The sequence below is a fragment of the Equus caballus genome, chromosome X (genome assembly GCF_041296265.1).
Source record: "Equus caballus isolate H_3958 breed thoroughbred chromosome X, TB-T2T, whole genome shotgun sequence".
In the NCBI taxonomy this organism is placed as follows: domain Eukaryota; kingdom Metazoa; phylum Chordata; class Mammalia; order Perissodactyla; family Equidae; genus Equus; species Equus caballus.
The window spans coordinates 119,983,395-120,004,383 of NC_091715.1; the positions used below are offsets into that span (position 1 = coordinate 119,983,395).

General features: G+C 38.9%; 1 protein-coding gene across 2 annotated transcripts in view; it reads right to left on the reverse strand.

Annotated features, from left to right (window-relative positions):
- Window positions 1-2,548: 2,548 nt before the first annotated feature.
- TENM1 (teneurin transmembrane protein 1) overlaps window positions 2,549-20,989 on the reverse strand; it is a 735,241-nt gene continuing 716,800 nt past the window's right edge. For both annotated transcript variants that reach the window (XM_023633984.2, XM_023633980.2), the window contains 5 exons: window positions 18,040-18,336; window positions 12,070-12,457; window positions 10,000-11,220; window positions 9,016-9,158; window positions 2,549-7,099 (listed from right to left, as the gene is read on the reverse strand). In XM_023633984.2, the coding sequence (XP_023489752.1) occupies window positions 6,341-7,099; window positions 9,016-9,158; window positions 10,000-11,220; window positions 12,070-12,457; window positions 18,040-18,336 (2,808 nt within the window). In that variant the 3' untranslated portion in view covers window positions 2,549-6,340. The remainder of the gene's footprint in view (window positions 7,100-9,015; window positions 9,159-9,999; window positions 11,221-12,069; window positions 12,458-18,039; window positions 18,337-20,989) is intronic.

Genomic DNA, 20,989 nt, shown 5'->3' on the forward strand with positions numbered 1-20,989 from the left:
ATTGAGTTCAGAATCCAAAGTCTATGAATAATAAAACCCAGATTTGCCCTTGAGCATTTCAAGGTTACAAGAAGCCTAGTCTTCCTGTTAGTGGGCTATAAATTCAACCTTGTCACTTATGTTTGCCCTTGCAGTAAATGGGATAGCGTGATTTTGCAGTTTGCAGCTGGAGTGAAGTTAAACTATCCAATTTGGGCACTTTCATAATTTGGGGTCATTGGCCAGACTTGTAGTAAAAGGCTGAATTTTCATCATTAGGTCATTTGCATTTTATGTGTTTTTTTTTTTGAGGAAGATTAGTCCTGAGCTAACATCTGCTGCCAGTCCTCCTCTTTTTTGCTGAGGACGGCTGGCCCTGAGCTAACGTCAATGCCCATCTTCCTCCACTGTATATGTGGGATGTCTACCACAGCATGGCATGCCAAGCGGTGCCATGTCTGCACCTGGAATCCGAACCAATGAACCCTGGGACGCTGAGAAACGGAACATGCCAACTTAACCACTGTGCCACCAGGCCGGCCCTGTCATTTGCATTTTAAATGAATATTTTTATGTAGGAAGATGTAACAAACCTGATTGACTAGAGAGAGCCCATCAACATAATATATGAGACTTGAATTTTCTTTCGGCTTTGTCACTGATTTCCGTGTGACCTTAGGTAAGTCAGTCTGTTACTATTATTGCATTTGCCAAGTGGGAACAATTGAGCCTTGCTCACCTCACAGGATTATTGAGGTAATAGAATTATATAAATTTAAGATAGTAATGTTACTAAATGTTTAAATAGCGTTGATATTCAAAGATCTCTAAAAGTGAGGGTGAATAGGGAAGGAATATGGAGAAATCTCTTATCTCTTTTAATAGTTCTCTCAGTGTAGGAGCTCTTACCTCTTTCTTTTGGTACTCTGAAGGTGGGATGCATAGTTTGAAAAAAAATTCTCCAGGTGATACTAAATTCCAACACCCCCCTGCCCCCGTTTCTTTTTGCTGATGGGTTGTGTTGAGACAATCAGGATTGTCTTCTGCTCCATGAGTCTTTTCACTGTATCTATGTATATATCAGTGAATAAAAAGGCAGCAGGGCATTTTAGAGTGGTGTCAATTCCAGGATTCCAAGTGAGTTTCAGTAGCAGGCTGTTTGGACTACAGGTACTCCGTTACTATCAAGGTGAATTTTGGACGATCTGTTGGCCAGCTTTCCGAGTGTCACTCATAAATGTCTTCTAGCGAAAAATAAGTGCCAAATGGCCATTGTAGTTGCCCAAGACGTAGAGCCTTGGAAGAGCTGTTGTCTTGTAGTCTTTCCTGATTGTCCCCCATTCATTTTTTGTCAGAGCGTTTGGGTGCTCTGCCCTCCTAGCTCTCCCCTACCTGTTTGGCAATTCTTTATTTTCTTTCTATTGCTGAGAAAAAGGCATCAACAGGAGAAACCTTTTTAAAAGTCATAGCCTAGAGGCATTTAAACTTGCAACAGCTACTTTTCTTTTTTTATTAAATGGTCATTTGTGTCAGAGATCCTATTTGTATGAAAAATAAAAATGAAGAGACGTCTGCTTAGGATTAATGCCTTTTTGATTTCTGCACCTACATTTTTGAGATGACGCAGTTTTACTGTTCCCTGTTAGGGAGCCGCTTTTCATATCTCAGGTGACCAGGCTGACTTGGGAATGCAGTTGGGCGCGTGAATAAAATGGGACACGGCGTTCATTTGCAATTTTATTTTTTAAAAATGAAATATTCAAAGTACTTTTTTCTTTCAAATATCGACACATAATGTTTAACTTTAAATATTTACAGCGTGTTGTTGTGATGCTCTTGTAGAAAAATGCATGCTTCTGGCCTGAAAGCCAGAGCAAAATGCAAAAGACCATTTAACTGCAGCCAGAGAACATGAACCTGTACAGTATCCAGTCACTTTTCAGCACAGGAGTGAGAGCAGGAATACAAAATTGGAACCTATTGTTTCCTAGCAACATGGCTCAGGCCATTATAACACAATTTTCAGTATGATTAGAACCTCTAACTGTTGTTATATAGAAACTGAAAATCTTGGCATACACTGTAAACATCTTTACTTCTCATGAGAAAGTAAGCAGCTAGAAAGAATATTTTCCTGGTGTAAAGGCTATACTTCTCTTTTTCACCTTCTCTCTTACTGATGCTTTTGCCAGAAGAATAGTAAAGATTTAGACATTGTCATGATTCATACAAGTAAAATATTTTTCAAGGACACAATCTGATATACTAACATTTATTTAAGAGGTTAAAGTCCACCACTAAATCTAAGGAAAGATTTTTAACTGCCAAACACATTTCCTTTGACAAATAATGTAAGATGACAACTGCCAAGACAAAATCCACAGCAAATTTAACTCTAACTATTTTCAGTTACTGTTTAGGAAGTAATTTCTTCTTACACACAGTAGTATATTTGGTCCTTAATAGCTTTCACATGAAGGACACACTGAAATAACAGTCACTATTTTGTGGTTGAATTCTTTTTTGTTGTTTTCTGTTTTTTTTTTTTTGTTTTGCTTTTTTGTTTTTTTTGTTTTTTTGTTTTTGTTTTTTTGTTGCAGAATAAAGAACCTTACAGAAGGCTGTGGAAGAGCAGTCTGAGATCTGAAGTACTAGTCAGGTCAGCTACGTGTATGTGAGTTCCTCCAAGAAAACAAGAATGTTGTATCCAATCTGTAGCCTTATGTTTTCCCACAAGCTACAAGACATTCCAGTCTCTCCAAAAGTTTCTTTCAACACTTGATTACTGTACTTTTGCTTCCATTACCACTGAACTCCATTACAGCTGTCCTTACAGGAATATATCCTCATAAATGTAAAAACTTTGCCCTGACTCTCTTAGGTGATATTAAAGTGGGGCCTGGTCTGATTAAAAAAATATTTTTAAAAAAGGAAGGAAAAGAAAAAAGAAAAAAGAGTAGAGACAGCATGATAGAATGTTTGAAACTGTCTTAACAGTGATGAAAAAGAAAATCTTATGAAAATTATAATTTAATTTTATACCTCTCTATGTAGTTAGCATGTGAATTCCAAATTATACATTGTCGTTTTAATACATTTGGCTATGTTGTATATATTATATTATATATATAGTCTATATATTATAGATCTTCTAGATAAATTGACAGTAAAGGACACGCTTGTTTTATACATTATTTTGCTGGGTTGTTAAAAATAAAACATACGCCTATTTATACGGTGAGTGTTTTGCTAAAAATTAGTATGAGTTGGGCTTTATTTCTCTTTCCTTCAGGAGTCATGCTTCTAATCAATAATGATTAGAATGCCAACTAAAAATAAATATATTTAAATGTCTGTTAAACTGTGAACTTTTCAGCTTATTTGGATCTCTAGACTGTAGTGCAAGAGTAAAAACAAAACAAAACAAAAAAGCACAAATAAAATGGGTCTAACTAAGAAAAAGAAACAACTACGGAGTATTCTCTGCCTCCAGCCCAGAATGTTCTTCATAAGAGAGCCCAACTACTGTGCTCTCACTCTAACTTACTTGAACGGTGTGTGGCTGTGCAGTGTCAGCCGCCTGACTTCTGGGTGTGAGAAATTCATATATTTCTCTTTAAAATGCTTTTACTTTCATCAGCAAATGCAAACAAATTGTCCTTTCATTAATTTAAACTTCAGAACTACAGGTCGACGAAGGCATTCTTTGTATTCAGCTGAATAGGAAGCGATGTACTCAATATCTCCACGTTCTTATTAAGAAATGCCGGAATGTTTCTCTTAGATTTACTACTCATTAGTGCTAACCTTTTGGGTTTTTCCTTTTTCCTCCCAAAAACTTTGGAAGTGTTAAAGAGAACAGTAATAGTTCAAGGCAGTATTAAAACCACAGCTGTAAGTGATAAAAGTGCATTTCCTGAATATAATACAAATATAACTTTAAGAAACCAAAGGCACAAACTAAATAAATATGTATTACAAACTAGAAATGCACAGTTCAAGGTAATTACTATTAAGTAAAAGCTTCAAATATTTGTTTCTAATGGATATTTAAAGCAGTTTGAAAATGATACATCATCAGTGAATTGCAAAAAAGTATAATCGCTTAAAATATAAGCAAAATAGACTCTAATATCGACATCTTGGATTAGTGATAAAATACATCATCCCATTTATGAATGCACTCTCTATATACAGTTCACAAATTATTCTTCCATTGATTTAAAAGAACATCAGAGGTTCTAGGAACTTAAGGTCCATTTTTAGGCTGGTGTGGAGGTATTCAAATTTTCAACAAGTTTGGTAGAAATTTTAGAATCCCATCCTGGATAAATACCTTACCATTAACACAGGCCTGATTCAGGAAAAAAACCCTCAATAATATGATTGTAGTCTGGCTTAGTAATCTCTTGAGCTGATGCACTTCCAATTAAAAAGAAAGATGAGTTCATGAGTTCTCCCACTCTCGGAATACCCTGTAAGAATGTGGTAATCCCAACCTGCAGGTTTGAAAAATGAAATGTTTGGATACACCCTCCTCTGTTATCTGCGGGTCCTTGCCTTTCCTTCTCTCTACTTTGTGTAGTAAGGAGCCAGACTCTTTGAAAACCTTGACATGAGCCTGGATTCTGACTTGCATATTTTCAAAGAAACTGTCATCACAAAACAAGGCAATGACCCCACTCTGCGTTTAGGTAGTAGCTGGAAAGAATCCAAACTGTAACGTTCCATCATAAATTCTCCTTCAGACATAGCAGATGTCCAGACTCGGTGATGACAGTGCTGAAGCTGGCTCAGGGGAATTTTCTACAGGCCACATTGTGCTGTCATGTATTTTCATTTGTGGTAACTTACAATTACACAGCATTTTATAAACTGTCTCTTTGTCACTGGGCACAAATCTCCCAGCTTACCAAGGGGCTTCTTTTATTACAGGATTCATAGAGATTGAGAAACTACAGCTGATACTAACACTAATCCTGACCTTTTTCCCAATTTTAAACAATCATAAAACAAAAGAACCCTTCCTGGAAAATACTTTTTTTCCTAGGCCGGGGAGATGATCAAATCAAAATAAATTGGCCAAGACAGAGAACTAAAATAACTAACCATATAAATTATTTTAGTAAAAAATAGTCTGCCTCTCTATAATTAGTTGAAATGTTGTAGGTTGGAAAGAGTTCATTTAATTAAATTTCCTGACTATGGCTGGGAGATGTTCAATACAGAATTGTACATTTGAAAGATAAATCTAAGTGGGTGAAACAATGTGGCAGCAACTACTGTGATGTTTGGTTTGATCTTCCCTTTGGAACTTTCCTTTCATCTTAGTACAAGGTCTATTATTTTGAGATTTTAGCTCTGATGAATTTCTGCAGTAGTAGTGAATGTATTTATCGGCATCCCAGGCATGTATGCCTGCTAAAGCCTCTTTTTTTGTACCAGAATTATACTTTGTAGTAAATTACCTTTCCTGTGCACAACATCATTGGATTAGTGTATAAATACTGAATCACTAATGTGAACCTATGACCAAACACACCCTATATATAAATGCGAAATTCCTACCCAGGTTAACAAAAGCTATGTTTACATGACGCCAATACAGCTGGACAATTTGGTAAAAACTGTTAGTCAAAACAGGTTGTATGGGAGAAATTACACTGGCCAGCTGCCTTGACATCATGTACACACAAGCAAATAGTGGCAGTTCAGTCTGGCTACCACACCCACAGGGAAGCGTGGTAGACAGAACCCAGCACCACACGCCAAAACACAGCACAACAACATGGCATTTACTTTAACAAGCAAGGAGGAATAATCAGGGAGGAAGGGCAAATGGGTCCTGACTCTAGGAGATGGTGGCTGAGGACATTTTACACTTTTTTAAGTTTCCTATAACAGATCTGGAAAATGTGAAAGGGCTGGCAGTCTTTAGAAATGCAAGGTTCAGATACTATTGCACCACCTTTTCAAATAGCCCGCAAGTTCTGCCAACAGTTAAATATGAAACTTCGTGTCACAAGAGAGATATAGAACCTTGGGTTCTTTATATTTGAACATATGCATGGCTCGACAAATTGAAAATGGTGCTTTCTGAGAACTTTGTTTTAGCTGTTTGAGTTCTACTTGTGTTACTTTGAATACTGCCACACAAGAACTAAAAATCGCTGTCGTTTCTTAAAGAGTTTAAACAAACAATATTAAAATACCATCTTCCGTCACATTGAAAGGCAGTTGGATATGTTTTTCCTCCATATTTACATATACAGAGTTCTGATCTAGAAAACCAATACAATAAACCGTTTTATGTTTTAAAAACAGGCAGTCTTTGGTGACGCAAAGGCAGAGATTTTTTTTGTTACCTCCTGCCTATTTCGCTCTGTCTCATAAAGTGAATATTGTTGGCACTGTCAGAAAGTTCTAAATACTGCTCAACAGACAAAACAAAATACCCATCATAACCTTGCACCCTCCCAGTGCTCAAAAGCTGCTGCTTTTCCCCCTCTGTCCACGCTCGAATACCCTCTTCCCCTTCTTGCAGCCTTCTTTGTTCCTTAGTCCAGGCCTGGGCCACAGCGCGCTGTCTGGCAATCTCCAACACGTGATTCTTTTCCTCTTCGACAGTTGTCCCATACCGGATGTTGAAGCACAGAGCTCCGTGCTGGAGCTGGATGTCTGCAAACCGTCTAGTCCTCCCATTCAACACAGAAGTCATCTGGGACACTGTGACATTGACACCATTCTCTAGAATCCGCCTCCCCCCAGTGTTACCAATGAGCACCAGGTCTTCCTCCAGAGAGCCAAGCTTAATGAAGTAGTGAGTGTCCCTCCCGTCTATGGTAAAATGCAGATTTTCCAGGTAATGTGCATTATTGAGAATGGCAGCAAGCCGCCTGCTATCTTCATTGGCTACTCCTATAATATCGGCAGTGACTATGCCATCCTTGATGGCGAATTTTATACCTTTTCCAAAAACAGAAGGAACAGCAGCAAACCTTGGTTGCTTTCCTCCTTCAAGGCACCGTCCATCATTGTATCGGGGAGTCATAGGAAGTTGGTCCAAGGAAATGAAATTCCTGAGCTGTTTCTGGAGCTCACACTGAATACCCAAGATAGTCTAGAAAAGAGGAAAGGCACAGTGCAAGTGCAGCACAGGATCAGACACCTGTCACTGGCTTGGTGATTCTGGAAAGCAAAGGCTTGCAAGGTCGCTTCCTTCTCCCTTTAATTTGCTGGTGAGTGATTTAAAAACAAGCCAAATTTGGAATCCCTTCATCAGAGATTTGGAAAAGAAAAGACTAACAGGTGACTTGATCACCTGGCATTTATTTCTTGATATCTTGGTGAGTTAAGCGTAAGGAAATATGTTCCAACTTGATATCATAGAATCTCAGCTAGAAGCCACTTCAAGTTAAGGTAGTTCCAGCTCCCCCAAAACAAAGACATTTCATTGTTACTAATTTAACTAACGCCAAATAGCTGTTATTACTGGACGTAGAGTAACACATTTGGCACAGGGAGGTTTAAAGAGATGGATAGCCCATCATTCTTGCTTTCAAGCAGCTTATAACCTTATAAATGACGACAAATCAGCAAGAAGTTCACTGACCCTTTTACGTGGACTTAAAAAAAACCCTTTTTATTATGGAAAATCTCAAACATACTAAGAAATAAAGAGAAGAGAATGGTGAACCTCCAAGTATCCACTACAAAGCTCCAGCAATTTTCAACATTTTGCTAAACTGTTTTTAGAATTTTTAATTACAAAAAACATTTACATCTTATATGTATTTACAAAAAGGGATAAACCTATAGGATCTATTTAGAATTTCCTTTCCTTTATAGTTTTTACACTTAAATTTCAAGCCCTCCCACCCGAATTTCAGTTTAATTAAATTAATTAATTAATTAATTTGAAGAAGACTGGCCCTGAGCTAACATCTGTGCCCATCTTCCTCTACTTTATACGTGGGACGCCTACCACAGCATGACATGCCAAGTGGTGCCATGTCTGCACCCGGGATCCGAACCAGCAAACCCCAGGCCGCCGAAGAGGAACGTGTGCACTTAACCGCTGCGCCACCAGGCTGGCCCCATAGTTTTATTTTTAAAGCGGTTTTTTTTTTCACAAATACAGATATTCCTATTTCTTTCAGTTCAAAGAAGAAGTTCCTTCTTGTTTTCATTTGTACCTCATATTCCTGGTGATTTTTTTTTTAAGTTTTCTTTTTTAAAGATTGGCACCTGAGCTAACAACTGTTGCCAATCTTTTTTGTTTTAAATTGCTTTCTCTCCCCAAATCCCGCCCAGTACATAATTGTATATTTCAGTTGTGGGTCCTTCTAGTTGTGGCATGTGGGATGCCGCCTCAGCGTGGCCTGATGAGCGGTGCCATGTCCCCGCCCAGGATCCGAACCAGCGAAACCATGGGCCACCTAAGCGGAGCGCACGAACTTAACCACTGGGCCACGGGGCTGGCCCCTATTCCTGATGATTTATCTGCTGAGTCTTGAATATTTTGGTATTACTATTTTTCCAGAGACTTTATCGCTGTAATATTATTTTTGCTTCATTACTGTTAGATACTTTTTCTTTATCAGAATGATTTAATTGTATTATTCCCATGCTCTTAATGCACTATGCCCTAAATTATTTTGCAGGTGTAAATCTGGTCTTTTTATGTCTTTAAGTGAATAATTTTCTCTATATAGAATCCATAATTGCCCTTGGTAGCCCATTTCAGAATTTTAAAAGTTCAGTTCCTCTTTCCTCTTGTTTGTCTACTGCAGCAGTGGTCAAGTCACATTTTAGTCTTTTCTTTTCCAAAAGCTCCAATTCTCTGATCCTTTCCTCATGGAAGCTTTTTTCTACCTCCTCATTAATCACGGACATTTTAATGAATATTCAATTGAGAAGACTCAAGAATAACTAAGCAAATACATGTTAATACCATTTCATGGTGTGCGATGCTCTTCTGGTTTTGTTTTTTGGTTTTTTTTTTGGCTTAATAGAGATGGTGAAACTTTTACTAACCTTTCCAGGATCCCACTCTTGAGTTTTTGTCTGAAGCTGTAGAAGCTCATAAGTTAATTCCAAATTTTCCAATTCTGGTTTGGGAAATCCAGGTAGAACATTGTGTAACTGGAAACCAAATAGCTCCAACCAACTTCCAATGTCTGTGAGACACAAAATTTAGAGGGAAAAAATTTAGAAAGGCTATACTTTACAACTTTTGTGGAAAGCTTGAAAGATGCCTCTCCTGCCTTCAATATGTTTAGCCAATGGGAAGTTAGAGATAGAACTCCCCCTTATATGACCCACTCTAAAACATATGATCCTCTCTCTACTGGGAAACCTTTTTTTTTCTTTTTTGGTGAGGAAGATTGGCCCTGAGCTAACACCCATTGCCAATCTTCTTCTTTCTGCTTGAGGAAGAGTGGCTCTGAGCTGACATCTGTGCCCATCTTCCTCCATTTTGTATGTGAGATGCCTCCACAGTATGGCTTGATGAGTGGCATAGGTCCACACCTGGGATCCAAACCTGTGAACCCTGGGCCGATGAAGTGGTGTGCACTGAACTTAACCACTATGCCACCAGCCCCAGGAAACCTTTTGATTCATGGATAATCACAGAGATAGGTTCAGGTTACTGCAATGAAACTCTTAATGCAGTAGTGGTACTAAGGCCACACAGACTGTCATATTAGATTTATTTGATGCAACAGAATGCTGAATTTTTCTTTTATGAGATTATTCATATAAGCTTTTAAGAGTGAAAACTACAAACAGAAATCTTAAAAGGAAAGAAAAAATGTACTGGGACGCAAAAGCATCATGTTTTATGCCAACTTGCACAGTTTTGCTCACTCTAGAAGAGTGAGGAAGAGAGTGAGTGCACAATAACTTGTGGGCTAACTGGCAGGAAGAGGAAGCATATTTACAAAGGCATTGAGATTATGTGATAAACACCACCAAGTTATCTCAAGTTTAGCGTAAAGTTTTACACCTTTTAAATACCTGTGGTATACTTTGCAACATCTTGAATTTTGCCAACTGGGTAGTTATTTTCAAAGGAGTAGAGGTTGAATGGTTTAGGAAGGAGGTTCAACTGTTTCCATATGTGGTGATTAGGTGTCGTCCATCTACCAGCAACAACATCATAATCCCTTTGCCCCAGGTGCACTAATTTAGTAAGGAAGTCATAGAGTCCTCCATGAAAACCAATGATGACCTGAAAGTCGGGGTAAGTGTCATGATAGATATCTCCATAAGGCGTGTACAATATCTCTTTTATCACCTGACCTCGACTGCTGAACACAGCTAGTGGGGTGCCCATATTGTCACAGGCCACATAATATTCTTCGCCACTGCTTAACTCCATGGCAATAAGGTGACCTTGGAGATCATAATACAGGGATGTAATCTCCGAGCTTGAGTGGTTGTACAAATGAGTGACTCTTATGGGGTTGGCAAGGTCGGCATAAAAGAACTGGAGGTGCTGCCCTAGGCTGGACTTACTGGCGACACGTCGCCCAAGCCCATCATAGTAATACTGCACAGTCCAGCCAGAAGCCTTATTGTAAGCTTTCTGCAGCAGCCCATTAGAATTATATTCAAATATGTCATTTCCCCTCTGCCTCAAAAAGCCATCTTCATCCATTTTATACTGAATTTCTCCTAGTCTGGTGATGCGGTCTCGGAGGTCATATCGGAGAGGAGTAAGACGAGCACTATTCCCATGGCTTAAGAGGTTGATGTTTCCATTCAGATCATAACTGTAACGCCACTGGGTTTTATCATTTACAGAAACAGTTTGAAGTTGCCCATCAGCATCGTATTCATAGAAGTATCTTGTTATATTGGCATCTACTCCTACTCTTATGTCACATATTACCATCCGACCCATATTATCATATTGAATAGTCATCCAGTAGGCAATTGCCTTTAGGATTTCATATTGAACTTCAATAACTTGTCCATTGGCACTGAAGATCTTGGTATGCTTCATCACTGTAGTAGTTATGACCTGATTTAAATCGTAATTAATTACACTGAATTTTCCAAACTGCTCTGTTCTACCAGAGACATCAACGTATCGGTACAGATCTATGGGCAAAGGGGTTTCATTGATCACAGCTTGCATGCTGGTGACGCGAAAGTTGTTGTAGCTGTAGTCGAACCGAGCATTCACAAGGCCTTCTTCACTGAATCTGAAAATCTGGCGGCCAATAAGAGGTCCTAAAGGAATCAAAAGAAAAATAATGAGAACAAAGCTAGATGCTTAGTGTTGATCAGAAAGGTCTAGCATTACTTTCTTTAGTATTGATGCTTTTACATTTAAAATAAAATATTAGAGATTGAGCTCTGATATCTAATGCATAGGCTTATCATCTCATAGATATTCATAGAATATTCTCGTAGTTGTCATTAAATACGAAAAAATTAAAATACTGTATATTATAGTTATAGAATAATTTAATTATAGGAACGACATAAGTAATAACCCATCCCGTAGCCTGGGGTGATGAAACTGATATTATGAACATGCTTTCTCGTTATAATGACTGACAAAAATACTTTCAATTCATTTAACCTGTGCTACAAAGTCAGAGGGGCGGGTTTTGACACAGTCCAGCATTCAAGTAACTGGATTTGGGCATTTTGGAAACCCAAAGGATGCAATATATCCAAAAGTTCTGACTTTTGAAGCTATTTTGCCATCTCCTGAGGCCCACAGAGGTTACATGGGGCTTGAGCTAGTTTCAGTGACACTCATATCTTGCAGCTGCATCTTTGGGAAGATTTGGTGGTGAGTACAAACAGGTACACAGTTAGATGAGGTACTTAGATCTCAACTTTCTTGAGAGCTGAGGGAGAAAGAGAAACGCACTGTATGTTTTTAAGGACTCAGCTTTTATGCAGCCTATAATGTTTTTAATTTTCAATGGAAGATAATTTGATAACTAAAGTGAGTTTGTTGGATTGAATGTCTATAGGTTAATGCTCCTATCTCAGACTGTGGCCAGCAAAACTTTCATCATAAAATACTGATGTGGTTGTACACATTACCATCTTTTCACAACAAACCTGTTTGCCTGTATCTGATTGTGCAAATGAAGCCGTCGTGCATCAGGTGTATTGTCTTAATCACTCCAGAAGACTCTTCATATGTTAATGTGACCTGAGTGGTATCATAGAGAATCTCAGACAGCCTTGCTTGCTTGGTGTACTTGTATAAAACTCTGCGCCCTGTCCCCAGATGCAGGGTCTGTAGCAGTCGGCCATCTCGACTGTAGTCTTGGATAAAAGAAGTGCTACTGTCTGGTGGGGTGTAGATGTTCCGGTAGTAGCCCACTGAAAGCATGGTTTGTAAGCTATGGCGCACCATACTAGGCATGGTGACTGAGAGCAGACAGTCTGATTGGTCATACTCAAAGATGTAACGCCGCTGGCTGTGTAAGAGAAGCATCACAGACTGAAACGACACAAAGGCAAAATAGCATAATATGTATCACTAAAGTTGAGAAGATTAAAGCAAATACACATTCATCCATTCAACACAAATTTATCAAGCACTTACTATGTGCCAGGCACTGTGGTGGACCCTCGTGGATACAGAAGTGGGCAATAACGGTGTCTATCCTCATGGAACTTACAGTTTAATAGAGGAGAAAGACAAGTAACTAAGCAATTACAATACAACGTGAAGTGTGTTATGACAGGGGAAGTACAGCGTGCTTACAGGAGGTGGAGAAAGGGCAGCTCACCCAGATTTAAGAGGTCAGGAGACTTCCTGGGGAAAATGGCATCCGAATTGAAACCTAAAGGATGACTAGGGGTTGGCCAGGTGAGGCACAAAGGCGGGTGGGGCAGAGTAAGGAGAGAGTACTGCTGACAGAGGGCACAGCATTGTGAGGGTCTGGATAAGAAAGAGAACGTGGCTTTTTCAGAGAATGAGAGGAATTTTGTGTGGGCAGAGAGTGGGTGTGTTGAGGGGTGGTGGTGAATGGTAAGAGATGAGGCCAGTTAGGTAGGCTAGGTCTAGATCATGCTGGGCTTTCTAAGCCATGCCCAGGAGTTTGGACTTAAACATGTTGACAACAGGGAACCACTGAAAGCAAGTTGAAGGATGGGGCACTTGCACAGCTGGGAGAAACAATCAAGTCAGTATTCCAGAAAGGTTTCAACGTGGAGATGGATTGGAGGGAGGTAAATGGAGGGCAGGGCATGCCACATACTAAGTTATAGGCACCAAGAAGTATTTATTGACTTCAGGTAGTAAATGTCTTCCTGAAGAGTTGCATATAAATAGAATTATTATTGCTTTGCAATTCATGTTTTAAACTATTTTAGGGGAACATGCCATTAAAAGTGAAGAATTCTCTGGGTGTGCAAGCTCTCTCCCCCACCTGGATCTGTGTTTCAGAAACAGTTGTTTGTTGAGGTACAATGCCTTGCCTATAATACGTGTTTCATTTATCTTATTTTAATCTTAAATATAGACATAAAAGAGCACTGTTTTAGGGAGGATTCAACCCTATTTCTAAGTGAAAAGCATTTAAATCTCATCTTTTAATAAAAATAAAAATTTCTCACCCCTGGAGATTCTGATATAACTCCCTAAGGGAGCTTTACTCCTCCCTTCTTGAGAATTACTTTAACAGGCAAAAGGATTTAGTAGGACTTTATTTTCTGAAGTTTGCGTTATGCAAACAATAGGTATCTTTTCATTTCCTAAATATAAATTACATAAATATTTATGACTATGAATTACATAAACATATAATGTACATTTAAATCTTCCAAATATGAAATTATATTCTAATATTGAATATGCTTCTTGAAACTGCATACCCTCCCTGCCCTTCTGATAATTATTGATTTTGAATCACATGTAAGAACTGTGGGGTCAAAGTCAGCACGTATTTGCTCATTTGCTCATCCTTTCTTTCTTTTCCACCAAGTACTCTGCCTGGGGATACAGAGCTGTGTGTGGAAACCTCATCACCCGGCACCTCATCACCTGTGGACAACCCGCAGCTCTGAAAACCCTACTGACCAGAAGGCAGGAGACTTGAAACTCCTCCATGGGTATGGGGATATGAAGGGAGAACGGCCTCCTTGACCAAGCAGAACTCAACAGAACCTAGGAGAATTGGTGGAAAATGCCTTCATGTTACCTCTATGCTGAAAGTCAGATTTCTCAGCTCCTTTCCACTCTCTTCCGTCAGTTTGCCATGAACAAATGACATCTGTCCCCTGTGATGTGGGCCAGGGACAATCACCATATGGCTCCCACGCATTATCTAGTATCAGCCTGCCTGGGCCATGCCTTCTCCAGTCGCTGTATCAGCCTTACCAAACATTTATAGCACATCACCATTGTGTTCTCTCCCCTGCTTTCATCCTCCACGCTGCAGCAAACCACTGCCTGACCCTTTTCCTAGGTGGTGCTGATGCTGTGCTGTCTGGAAAGCTCCTTGATCTGCTTTAAAGCTTCCTGCCAATGGCAAGAATGTGAATGATATGATTCGAAATCTCTTGAATGTAACTGTTGTCTTTCAAGAATACCATTTAGCTTTCACTTGGCTGCTTTATCACTTTGGGTGGGCATATTATCAGTTTGTTCAAAAACAATGCTGATGAGTCCACCCAATGCCCACAGTGCTGCTACAGGATAAAGGCCATTTTCTATCAATCCAAACAATAGAGTGAAGACATTTTATTTTTTTTAGTTGATTGAGAGATCCTAAAAGAGATCATTGTAAAGAAGAAGAAAAAAAGAACAATCATGGCTGTATGCTCATTTGAACAAGAATAGAAATGAGAGATGGTAGAAATTTGAAAAGTTAAAGCATTCGAATGACCACCAGATGGCAGTGTGGGGCCATCTGGAAGCTCAAGCCAAAGGCTGCTTTCTGTTTCTCTAGGCCCCAAAGAGGCAATTTTGTGTAAACGTATCAGACTAAGGCATCTTATTAAATGCTTATAAAATATATTTAAATGCATTTTAAAAATGAAGTTCTGAAGAATGATTTTTGGAAACTGAAAGATTTACATTTACCGTAATACAAACTTTTAGCCCCACAAGTCTTCAAAATATAATTAACTAAGAGAAGGCTCATAAATCAAGGTAGAGAATTAATGACCACATAGAGAAAATTTAAGAAACAATAATTGATTTTTCTAACACAGAAGAGATCATTTAAGCAACTGCAGCTATCACCCAAATAATTATTTTTCTCCTAACGGCTACAAACCATTGTGCATGAAAATGACACGCATAACTTTCACTTATTCTAGAGGAAGTCAAACAATTTTACCAAATTTCTGCATGTTGAGGTGAAATATCTGCTGCTGCTTTTTAAGGTATCATGGTATGGGGATGGTAAGCAAATTTACAGAGGTAATACCAGAAGTATTTTGAGGTATAAAAGAGGTATACATTTGAAGGTTTGAGAATTCTTACTTTACAATATACAAGAGCCAGCCTCTTTGTCCTTGCTCTGCCCCACACATAGTGACAGAATGTGCCAGCAAAGGTCGTGTTAAAGAGAGGATTGCAATCAGTACAGGGAGATGCAGAACTTCATCACCTCATTGGAAAAGTTACGCATAAATTGGATTTTGGTAAATTCAAAATTCTTTCCCTTTTTTTTCCTGGAATCACAATTTCAAAAATGTTTTCATTTTCTTCCTTTTTTTCCTTCCTTCCTTCTTTCCCTTCCTCCTTTTTTCCTTCCTTCTGTTCTTTCCTGTTTTAATTTACCTTCAAGTAGCAGTAAGTGCTAGCTTTTGAGTTCTCGACTTGATAATAAATACTATAATGCATTATTTAAATGGAAAGAAATGAACTTTTATTGAATGACTAGATGTGTGGGATGCTTTATATTAAGTTATTTTATTTAATCATTGCATCTATTCAATGCATTAGTTATTATCACTGGTAATAATAATGTTAATAAGATCGATCTCACGATAAATGATTTTTGAAAAGTCAAGAACTATTCCATAATTACGCATTTTGTAGGTTCTGAGTTTTGCATAACAGGATTGCTTAAGTCAGGGGCTTACCTTCTAATTAGAGAACAAATTAAATGTGAAATCAAGAAAGGGACAAAAGTCAACTAAAAGACATAAGTGATTTGGCTTGTCTCACTGGTCAGTAAACTAGTCTTTGGAAGTCACTGAGGCTTTTCTTGATACATTATTCTGGGTCAATAAAATCTTATTTCTGTCCGCTGCAGACACTGACAATCACACAGCGTTTTCTTTGTTTTGCTTTGTTTTGAAGGAATTATTGCCAAGTTTCTGTAGCAAAGAGAACTTACGTGAAGTTTACTTCACATGATTCTTTGCTCAAGTAAGTTTGATGAAATAATCAGCTAATTCAGAGAAGAGAAACAATAAAATTGCTTCACTGATGTCAGAGGAGAGGCTGAATAACTGCATGCAGGGCTGAAATTTAGGTTTTCAATGGGCTCTTTGTTATTGTATAGACGGCCTAAAGGGAAAGCCTTAGAGACCCAGATGCAACTGTCTCCAGGCAATTAGCTCTGTGGCCAGACTCTGGTGCTAATGAGGTTGGGGTTTCGAGTTCAAACGCATGCACACTCCTAAGGAGTGTTGGCTTCTTCGCTAGTCACGTGTACGACCTGTGGAAGGATCAGTGCAAACACATCCTCATTCCTAGAAAAACAAATCAGCCTGTATCCTGCTAATAATCAGTGGCATATTTTTCTCCTATGAAGGTCATCATTATATGCTGTAAGAAACATATAAAGGTCATCATTATAATGTCCGCTTTGTGGACATTAGTCAGATGATTTTGCCAATCATTCTTGTTATTAAAATTAAAATTCAAAAGAAGAAAGACGCACTCTATAAGATTCACATGTTCCCAGTGTAGAGTACAGATTACAGATTTGATCGATTTCTTTGGCAGAAAAAGACATGCGGTGGATAGAGCAGAGGACACCCTCCTTTATTCTAGCTCCCGAGTGGAGTCCTGTTTTATCTCCTAGGTATTTCCAACTTGGCCAATTCCCCAGTGACTGACTCTGGGAAAGAGTACAGTAGTTTTATGATGACATACACAACCACTGGCACACTTTTGTTTTTAAACTTTGGGGGGGTATATCAGAAAGGCTTGGCATCATTTGGTGCAAATAGTGAAATTTTACCACGTGAGCTATAAGCTCCTATGACTTTTTAAAGACATTCTGGGGGTTACCGTGCACTGAGTAGCCTTGAATCCTCAGGGGAAAAGGTTTTTCAGCTCTCCCAGAAATCAATTCAGGACTGATGAATTCAGTTCAATGGAAAGATTTCGGAAACAAGAGACACTATCTTACGACATCAGAAACTGAGATGGCAGACAGAGATCAACTTCTCTTACTGTTTTCTGCTACTGACTTGGCCAGAAACCATTTTGATGTGTGAGGGTTGATATTAGACAAATGGTTCCGGTGGTGGGATTAAAAATCCTTGTCTGTTCCTACCAGATAGAGGCCACGAGCTGCCATTACAGATGCTATTGGAGACTTCACTGCACACAAAGGACTATTACCAATGAGGTCCTACTGCCACGGTTACTTGTGAAAATTCCTTCTCAAATGTATACTACTAAAATTTCACGGATTATCCTAACAAAACTAGAATTCCTTATCCTCCGTATAAGAGGCTCTTTTCCAGAGCTGAGATACATTAACACACAATTTTATAATTTTCTACTTATTTTACTTCCGTATGAGCTTTCATAATAATAAAGATACCTTTTCAAGAGCATGAACAAATATGCTTAAATGAGGAGAAAGCTAAGCCATTATCCTGACTTCAGTTTGAAAGAGTACCTGGTGTAGCGTGGGGCTGGGGAAAGTTTTCAGATGAAAAACAGCTTATCCTTATAGGTACAACATTTTTTTGTTACTTCGACAGAGCAGAAAAGCCAGAACACACACTTTTCTCCTGCAGGTCCTCACCAAGGTGGGTGATTAGGGCCACTTTCAATATTCTCATTCAGAAACTCATAACTAGTTTATTTTCCCTTATATTTACCTTTTCTAAGTAGGTATAGCTCCAAATTTTCCCATCAGCCCAAGTTCTTGAAATTATTTTTCCACTCTGGTCATATTCCATTTTTTCATTCCATGTCCCTCTTTGAATAAACGTCACCAATCCCGAAGGTGAATATGTTATGTTCACTTCATTATATCTGCTTACGGGAGACCACAGAACAGGCCGTCCAGTCTGGTCATAAAGAATTCGAAGGGTGAATTTCCGATGGTCATCATAGATCTTTCCTGTGCGAGTTATATGATCAAAATCTATTGAGAGCAGGTTTCTGTTATGGGCCTACAAAAAAGAGATATGAGATACATTTTAAGCGCTGTCTTGGTTCCGCTCATCTAGTACATTCACAATTGTGAAGATTTCTCTGATTCTCCAACAATGGGATATCTCTCGCCTTTGAATCTGCATGGCTTCACGTTCCTCAGATGATACTTATCTTTATTCTCCCACCAGCCTGTAAAATTCTGGAGAGTTGGGGCTATGTCTGAATACCTGGCATGCACGAGATTCCCAGTATATGGTTGTTGATTGTTTTTTCCCAACACAAGCCTCAGGTGTACTAGCACAATTTTCAATAATTATGTAATCTTTTATTTCATGTGAGTCAGATGCCTATTAAGGAGCAAGACTTCCTTCTCTCTTTTTACCAGTGAAGTGGCTACAACATAGAATGGTGAATTATTTATGTGATGAGAAATCAGAAAAAAAGAAATACAGTGAGCCCGCACTAATTTATATAGATTTCCTTCTTTGGCTTCCATGTTCATCTGGGCATGAAGTCACATGGCTTCACATCTATCACAGGGGAACTCAGATTGCCCTCTAGTGACGGAACCCCACTCAGCAATATTTTCTTGGAGGCCAGCAGGTAAACGTGCTAGGTGTTGGTAGGTCCCCTAGTATTTGCAAGGGTGGTGCCACTAAATGAGGTTAAAGCATGGAATTAAATTTGGATACTAAATTTAGGAACAATTAGTAGTTTGGCTAGGTTCTGATTTTAGGCTTCCACTACTGCATACTAGCATTCCTCTGTGTACCTCACAACCACAAAGTTGTCCCAGAGGGAGCCTCACCTCGGGGAGATTCCACGAAAGACAACACTCAGTGATACTTGACTCTAGGAAAATCAGCTGGGTCCACACAAGATAACCAGACAACAAAACAACTTCATAAAAAGGTTTAAAAATCAGTAAAAAGGAAAATTTACTGGGTTTTCAAAACACCTAGACAACTGACCTATTTTTTCCCCACTCTTCAGCTGGTGGTGCCAGTGTTTGGCAGTCCCACTAGTAACTTCTGCCTTGGCTAGCTGATCATAATACACAGCTGAAGGAGCCTCCATGGAAAAGGGGAGCTTTGCAGGAGGTAAGTGGAAGGCCAAGGGGAAAGCTTTTAAAATTTATTTTATTTTATTTATTTAGATTAGTTCACTTTAATTAAGTTTTAGTTTTAAAGAGTTTTTTGTGTTGTTTTATTATAACTTTTTATGTTGAAATAGTCTGACTCACAATAAGCTGCAAAAATGCTACAGAGTTGCCATGTACCCTTCACCCAGCTTTCAAAGTACAGACTTTTAATTTGGATAGAGGGAGTCCAAGCATATCTAGCAGGAACCAAGACAAGAATGCGTAGGGGAGGGAAAATAATCTTCCCTCTACCCTTCTTGGTTTTTGGCTGAGACCCCCTTGTAATGAAAGAGAGATTAACAGGAGAAAAACAAACAGAAGTTTAATAACATGTATGCCTCCTGCATACACGGGAGAGACCAAGGACAATTGAGTAACTCTCGAAAATGGCCCAAGCCAACACCTTAAATATCATCTCTAGCTAAAGATAAAACAAGATGTTGAGGGGCAGAGGAGGCCAGTTATGGGAGGTGACCAGGAAAAACACAGAAAACCAGGGTAAGGTTGTTATACAGGTTTAATTCCATGCTGTCTGCATTGATAACAGTTTCTAGAGATTCAGAGTCATCTTTCTCTTCCTGGTACAGATAGGGAGACACTCCTACAGAGGGAGAGTTCCCTTATAAATGTAAATGTCCCTTACAAAAAGACAACTTCTATTCTGCTTTCAGAGCTTCTCCTGTGTCTGCTGCTTCTTAAAAAAAAATCAGCCTAAAATAATCTTTATGCCAAAGAGGCATATTTTTTTTGGGGTGGCAAATTCTGCTCCCCTTCAAATGAAAATGTAGAAACTTTGAGAAGTATCAACAGCAGTGGTCCAAGAGTCAGGAGACATTGTTAGCTGCTTGTCTGTGCACCGGTCATTTCTTCTATCAAGGCCTTAGTTTTCTTATCAGTGAAACTGGAGTGATACTAGCACTTTACACTACAGAGTTGTTTCTAAAAATTAAATGTGGTTACATATACAGGTACCTGGTGAAGTGTAAAAATAATATTGGTAATTGTTATTTTTAGACTACAATGATTACTTTCCTCGTTTTAGTTAGGGTTCTGAATGGGCCCATGTGTCAGATTCCAAGGTGATCGTAGCTTGGTGTACCAGATTTATATCTGCAGGGATTGTCAACATGATCCCGAATAGAACATTAAATATCTGGTTAACAAGGTAAGGGGAAAAAGCCTACATTAGGATTTGACTATGTGGGGGATTAGAACATGCCACCCCAAAATGTGTCTCTCTGGCATGATTATTTTTAAGAACAAAATTACTCAGAAAGAAACTTTGACCTTTCCCCTAACTGCCTAAAAGAATTTAAGATAAAAGGTCTGTCCCAGGAAGGAGCCGTCACCATAGAGAAGGAGCCGTCACCATAGAGAACTCTAGGTGTGGTAGACTGGGAGGACCCTTACTAGGCCCATTTTATCAAAGTTCTCTCTTGGGTCCCATTGTCTATAGATGGCCCCTGCAAACATTTGTTTACCAAACATTTGCTTTTCCATCTCCATGTGAATTACTTTCCTCCCAAACC